At 38.5% G+C, this 7,739-nt stretch overlaps 1 protein-coding gene across 1 annotated transcript in view; it reads left to right on the forward strand.

Moving 5' to 3' along the window:
• Positions 1-2,596, forward strand: part of LOC132141633 (ATP-dependent RNA helicase DDX54-like) — a 10,681-nt gene extending 8,085 nt beyond the window's left edge. The window contains exons 17-20 of the mRNA XM_059551324.1: positions 5-118; positions 192-302; positions 755-843; positions 2,099-2,596. Of these exons, the coding sequence (XP_059407307.1) occupies positions 5-118; positions 192-302; positions 755-843; positions 2,099-2,346 (562 nt within the window). The 3' untranslated portion in view covers positions 2,347-2,596. The remainder of the gene's footprint in view (positions 1-4; positions 119-191; positions 303-754; positions 844-2,098) is intronic.
• Positions 2,597-7,739: the final 5,143 nt, after the last annotated feature.

Below are 7,739 nucleotides of genomic sequence, written 5' to 3' on the forward strand. Positions count from 1 at the left end.
CCAGGCTCAGTCTCGGCGCTGACGCTGGCTCTTTCGAGCAGCAAGCCTCTTCTGTGGTTCTGGACCTGATGGGAGACGAGAGCAACACATTAAACCAGAACAAGAGCCTGATGAAATGGTGAGCAGCTCCTTCCCATCATTCCACATGCAGCACTGTCTGCTCATGCTGACGTTACACGTGTTCACCGCAGGGATCGCAAGAGGAAGCGCTTCGTCCGAGACACGGGCAAAGAGGAAAAAAACAAGAAAATCAGGACAGAAAGTGGACAGGTGGTCACCAGCAAAAAGAGGAAGAAGAGCTTGTATCCTTCTTGAAAACAGTCTGTTTCATTTGTCTAGCACTTTTCATAACGTTGTTTCTAAAAGAAGCTTTACACAATCTGATGATGTTAAAAGTGCTGTAAGCAGTTCCTAAAAAAAATGGACCAAAACACTTGCAGCCAATCAGCAGTAAGGGGCGTGTCCACTCATGTTGGGGGCGGTGCCTGTGTTGTTGGTGTGCGTGATAAAGAAGAAGCCATGTGCTTGTATGGTGGGACCCAGTGATGTTGTGTATGTGGAGAAGAGGAGGGGTCCCAGAACCGATCCCTGAGGAACACCTGTGACCAGACTTTCTAAACAAATATTCAACTAATATTTAAAATTCACACTTTTATTTGACAGCCCCAACAGACTCAGTGTTGATGTTATGTGGAGTTGTAAAGGTTTGAGGTGGAAATTCGCTTGTGAGTTGGGTTTCTTGACTTCGGTCCAGTTATGAAGAATGGAAGAAGAAGTATAAGATCGATGACAGAGACTCGGATGAAGAAACTGGAGGAGCGAACAGAGGAAGGAGCTTTGGAGGTAAGAATATTTTCATTGAACCTGATTCATTATAATAGAATTATACCTATTCCCAAGTGAAAACCATTCTAATATTATGTACTATTATTAATCTAACTGTGTGGTAAGGATTGCAGTGAGCTTAGAACAGAGTGAACCATTTAAAGCTTTAAAAACAATCATATATGGAAATGAATCTGTTTAGGAGCTAGAAATACATATGATGGCTATTGATCATCATTTAATAACTCATATGTGTCCCTAAGTAGCTAAGGGTAAATTTTGTAGCAATTGACTATACATTGTATGGGTCAAAATTATAAAATTTTTCTTTCATGCAAAAAGAATCCTTATGATATTAAGTAAAGATCATGTTCCATAAAGATATTTTGTATATTAACTATCGTAAATATATTAAAAACTGAATTTTTGCTAAGAACTAGAAAATTTGAAGTATTTTGAAAGCGATTTTCTCTTTCTCTTTTTTTTGCATCCTCAGATTCTAGATTTTAAATTATTGTCTTCTTAACAAACCATAAATCAATGGAAAGATGATTTATTTAGATTTCAGATGATGTAAAAATCTAATTTTTTCTGGTTTTGTTCTCCAGGGTCACGTATGTAAAAAAAATACAAATAACAAAACTGTCCAAAAATAACGGTGCATATATATAATACAGCTTCAGGCGTAGAACAAATATTCTGGAGTTACCTTCGCAAACCGTAACTGGACTGTCTAAATCAGTGTTTCCCAAACTTTTTTCGGCAGTTTTGTTATGTAGAAAATCCCATGGCAGGCATTAAAAACAAAAAAAGATAGAAAGGGGAAAATTACATTTTTTAATTCAATAATTTAACATTGCATCATTAGAGTTGGTTTTGTGGCTGTATATCTGAATAGACACTTGCACTTAATTTCTGATAGTCATACTCCAATGGAGTTCACAAGGTTTTTGACGACCAAATGACGTAGAATAATAATAATAATTCATTACATTTATATAGCGCTTTTCTAGGCACTCAGAATGGTGTTTGTGAAGGCAGTAAATGAATCCCCTCACGTTTTCATCAATTTGCGATTATAAAGGTTATTGTAGCTATCTGGGTGCTCAGTTTCTCTTGTTAATACATTTGGCCAAAATCTCGTGATATGATTGACTGACAATCTGAGGATCCAATGGCTTCAAAACCACTTCTTCAGAGCAGTTTATTCGGAGAAGTTGTACAACAGTCCGCGCTGCTCTGTTTGTGAGTGTTTGTGTTGTGGTTTCTGCAGGCCGCAGGGGACGAGGAGGAGCTCCATCACAGCCGGCCCAGCAGTGCAGCGGATCACGCGTACGATCCGAGCTGAAGAACCGTGAGCAGATCCTCAAGCAGCGCAAACGCAAGGCCAAGCAGCAATTCCTGCAGAGTGGAGGCATGAAGAAGCTCCGTGCCAAAGGAAGACAGCGCCTAAATGATGTCATGAGATCTGGCTTTGGTCGCGGCGGCTTCAAGAAAGGAAAGATGAGGAAGAAACTTTAAGAGCCGAATTAGTGAAGAGACTTCTGGAACCGTTTCATCTGTGCAGGGATGTTTTGGGTTCCCCTGATGCTCTGTTGACAGTAGAAAATATTAATAACAGAAAATATTTTTTTTTTCGTTTAAAAGTAATTAATGCAAAAACAACAACAGTAAGACACTTACAATGGAAGTAAATGGGCCACGCAAGGGAGCAGAGCCACACGCCTTTATACCTGTTAACATGAGACCTGAGAGATTAAAATGTTAACTGTGTCTGTGTGAAATTTTATTCCATTTTTCAATTAAATAGTTTGTAATTATGCCTAGAGTTTTGTGGGCCTGGGGACAAACTCAACTCAAGTTTCATGTTGGAAAAGTAGTTTAAATTAATGTATGTTCTAGTCAACTGTTTTAAGTAAGCTTCACAATTGAAAGTTTAATCTGAAGAGAACCCAGGAGCGAACATGTTCAGATTGAAGGGCACTACAGGCACTATAAAGTTTTACAGAGATTTACACATTAAAACTCAGTAACTATTTCATTTAATAACTATATTTCTAAAATTGTTCGGTAGCACACAAAGCAATGTTTTAAAGGTGGCAAATCTGATGAGTGAAAATTGAAAACATTTGACAAAATTCACATTCATTTATGCACCAATAAAATAAGCAACACGTTGCGATTTACTACTAAATCAAATGACACTTAATTTAACCGGGATTGTTTTGTGAACAAATGGATCGTCAGTTCACGGGATACATACCGCACAGATATGGTCTCATTTTAGTGCATAAATACAGGTTAAGTAATGACATGTCTAATATAATGAAATTACTTTTTACGCGATTTTATTTTTAACGCGCGTGCGCCACACGTGGCTTCTTCCCGCGCAGTTATTTTGAAAGTTAACGGTCGCTGAGCCAGCGGTCACGCTACTGTATTCCTGAGGAAGCGCGTCTCTGGACGGTAAGTGATATGATGACGATGATGATGATAATCTAGTAAAATTAGGCGTATCCATGCATTAAGACACAACTAATAGTACTTGATGACATTTTAAAATCAAGAAAGTCCATATAGACTTGAAAAACCTAAAATCGGCCGAAAATATGAAACATGGTTGATCTCCGAAGACTGGTTAGTCTGAAGCTAAATCGAGTCTGGGACCATCATCATGTTCTACGATTTTCAATGTAATCTGTCAACTCAGATCTGCAGACTGGCTAGTGTCAATTTTTCGAGACTGTAAAATCGAAGCTAAAAATCGTGTAGTGTATTCCAGGCTTCAGTTTACTATTTTTCTCTGTAAACATTTACAAAGTGTATGGAGCCTGATGTTTTAAATTGATTCCTCAATTCATGTACCCTTTCATAAAAATGATTCCAGCAAATATGAGAGTACATTGCTAAAATAAAACTTGATCATTCTTTTATGTTGGGGCTAATTATGAAGGTACAAAACTACCGACCCGACTGGGATAGCAGAACAAATGACCACATTGAATATATCTGGCCCTCACAGTTTAATTTTCATTATCAAAAAACTTAAGTGAAGTCATAAACCTGACTAACACCCTGTCCATATCTGAACTTGAAAACTCAATTCTATATATATATAATATATATTTGATTTAATTTTTTTTGGAGGTTGAGTAAGTTTCCAAAATTACAGTACAGTTTTCAGCAAACTCTTGCATTTTACATCTATTGATGTGATATCTATGTGTACTTGTCTTGAATATATTTATCTTAACTGCGGTTGAGTCCCAGAGGAATGTTTTTCCTTCAAGAGCTCCATCATGTGAGCTATTAAAGCCTGTCTGATAGCAGCTGATCCCGCAGAGAGCAGCACTTCCAGCTTTCCAATCGTATGGCCTTCCCGCTCGGAGGTGAAGAGGGCCGAGCGTCTTATCAGCTTTCCCAGACCGGACATAGCATCCTCTTGAGAAGAGCGTAGTTCTGAAGCGCTGAGCTGCTTATCAAGAATGGCTTTGTGTAGTGTGGCCATTATTAGACTGTCAATCACAGTCTGGACTCCGGAGCGATTCAGTTTGAGGAGCTCTCTATGAGACACGAACATTGATGCACTCCGCAGAAATGGATGCCCTTTACAGTCTCCTGTTTCTCTTCACTTGTGCCGTGTGGCTACTTCCAGGTGAAACACGGCACTGTTTGGATCGTTTAGTGAATCGAGGGACGTTTTCTGTTAGTTCCTCTAGACCTGATGATTGATGTTAGAAGTGGACGAACCACACTCATATCTGAGCGTATTTCATGGTTAATAAACACACCCCTGCTTATTGAAATGTAAACAGTTAAATTCTTTTCACCATTGTATCACTCTGCTTGCAGAAGCTGTGCGAGAATGTGCTTGTTTGGACTTCAAATATGTGGTTTGTTAATAAAGATAGCGCCGATTTGAAAATGTGCTTCTATGTTTTGGGACACGTGAGCTCCAGCGCATCAGCGGCGTTCAGTGCTCATACTCCTGCAGAGAGAGCGCCTGGGATTCACCGCTGGATCTGATGTCTCTGGAGTTATGATGGCTGTTGTTGTTTTTATTAAATATTATTATTCAGTAAATAATATTTTATATAAATAAAACTAGTGGTTATTTAGTATTGGTAAATGGTGTATGCGTTAGTTATGGTGATTTTAGTTTCATTGTTCTGCCATTAGATGGCGACAGTTTTACGAGTGCGCAGGAGAGACTTTTAAATTGAAAAATATTAAAGTGCAGTTCTGAGCAAGAAAGTCATTTTCCTTTCAGCGCTGTCATCAGAAATCACCATTAGCAGATGAAAGGATAGGAACCTGTTGACTTTAAAACTAAGTTTGAAGATGTGATTGAGCTGAAGAATGAATGCTGTATCAGATGCAGGTAACCGCAATAACTTAATAATACTCCACTATAAACACAACAATACACTTGTAGCCGTGATATATGGCTGTATATCGGCACGCTGTGATGATCTGCTCGTGTGATATTGCTCACATGTCTGACGTTGTTGGGTTTGTTATGATGTGGTGGAACCAAGTCATGATTCACTATTTATCTCAGATTTTATGTTGTGAATATTGTAGAGCGTTCAGTTTCATTATTAGGAACTAAAAGAATATGCGATAGACAATCATTGTAGAAATAATGTGCATGAAGGCTTCATAAAGATACTGAAGGTAGATTTCAGCAGCTGTTTCTCTTGAAAATGTCTATTTCTTCAACACAATAATAACATAAACAGATCTTCTTCCATTTTAAAGTCAGTAAGATGTTTAATGAAAGAGTATTTCAAAATGTTGAAATACTCTTTCAATTTATAATAAGTTTGGTATGCGAATATGTGTTAAAATGTTGTATTTTCAGCATCATTCCTCCAGTCTTCAGTGTCACATGATCTTCAGAAATCATTCTGATATGATGATTTACTGCTCAAGAAACATTTCTGATTATTATCCATGTTAAAAACAGTTGTGCTGCACAATATTTTTGTAGAAAACGTGATGCATTTTATTTTTCAGAATTCACAGATCAATAGAAAGTTCAAAAGATCAGCATTTGAAATAGAAATCTTTTGAAACATTATAAATGTCACTTTTGACTTTTAATGTGTCGCTGCTGAATAAGTATTGATTCCCAGACTTTTGGACGCATTCACTCTCTTCAGATGCTGGCATGAACCCTGCAAACTTTCCTTTGTTTTCCGGCCTCACCAACATCAAGTCTCGATTTAAACATTTACTGCTGTGGTTGATTTGGCCACAAGGGAGCAGTGTTGAGCAAAGAACCACATATGATCCTTCAGAGGTGTTTTGGGAGACTTGGCTGACACTTGTGTGTTTCTGCACATCCTCCCTCGCTCGGCGTAAGTGGTCTTGTGATTTAGCTTCTTGTTCTTGAGCATGAACAGTTAGATCTAAACCTGATCAGGTCTGTGAGAATCAGATCAGAGAAAGCTCTTCTCACATCCTGCACAGACATCAGATACCACGAGTGTTTCCCTGACTTTTCCTCGGGAGCATTCGAGGATCTTTTCGATTTCTGTTTTTGTTTCCCTACACAATAACATCCCACTGATCCTAATAACGCTGGAGGAATTGAACTCCATCCCTTCGCTCTGCTACCACCTGTCATTGACTCCTGAATCATGGGCCCGACCTGCTCAAGCCTTTTGTGCCACTGCGATAAATCCTGATACACCCTATTAGACAGAAGAAGTGAATGTGCAGGCCAGGCGTTTAGTTACAGCATGTGGCCAGAGAATGTGCTTCCTCGGCACGCGAGGGACCGCTCTTGTGTGTGAGCTCAGCTTGCTTCTCTACTCTGCGTCGGTGACTGGTTATAGAGCAGAGATAACTATGATGTGGTGCGTCCAGCTGTGTTTGAGACTCTAGGTGTAGGACACTGAGGGGTTAAACAGCAGCTCAGCACTAGTACAGCTGGTGAAACTCAGTTAAAGGAATAGTTCACCCAAAAATGAGAATTTGCTGTTAGTTCACTGACACGTACACCATCCATGATGTAGGGGACTTTTATTCTTCAGTAGAACACTAAAGAAGGTTTTTAGCTGAAGCCGTGCTCTTTGGTGATTAACGTAATGAGAGTCAATGGGTACCGTCATTTTGAGAGTCAAAAAAAGCATGTTAGGCAACATTAAATTATTCCCTCAAACTCAGCATAAATTAAAAGCTGCACAACAAACACTTACAGTTGAAATAATATATCATTTCTTTTTCTAGCAGCCCAGTAATGAGAATTAGTGGGGCATGTTAAAGTCTTATTATTCCTAAAAACATCCTTCAGGTTCCTTCATGAGGTTGACTGAGTCTAGTTCAGATTAATGTCCCAAACCGGGCTCCGTCTGCATGTGTTTTGTGTTACTGACGAGGAACTAAAGGCCCGTGCTGAGCGCTTGTGTAGTGCTTTCTTTCTTTTGCTGTTGTGTTTTTGCAGATGTGGATGACTGTCTGCTAGTTTGACTGTGCAATTCAGATTTGTTTTACATTGTACTGTATGTAGAACTTGCCATCTGACTTCGGTGTGAACAGTTGCTGTTCATGCAGTTTTCTAAACTCTGCATTTTATATGAAACAATTATATATTTATCAATATATAGCATGATTTTCAGCATCTCAGGACACTGAGTCCTAAAATAATTTTAGCAATAGCAGCTAGTAGTAGTATTACGTACATTCTACTAAATAGAAATATGTAAACCCGAAGCATAAAACCAGTCTTGAGGGTCAATTTTTTTTTTAAATTGAGATTTATACATCATCTGAAAGCTGAATAAATGATCTCTCCATTGATGTGTGGTTTGTTCGGAGGACAATATTAGTCTGAGATACAACTATTAGAAAATCTGGAATCTGAGGGAGCAAAATAAAAATGTAAAAATTGAGAAAATCATCTTTAA

Source organism: Carassius carassius, chromosome 5 (assembly GCF_963082965.1).
Source record: "Carassius carassius chromosome 5, fCarCar2.1, whole genome shotgun sequence".
Taxonomy (NCBI): Eukaryota; Metazoa; Chordata; class Actinopteri; order Cypriniformes; family Cyprinidae; genus Carassius; species Carassius carassius.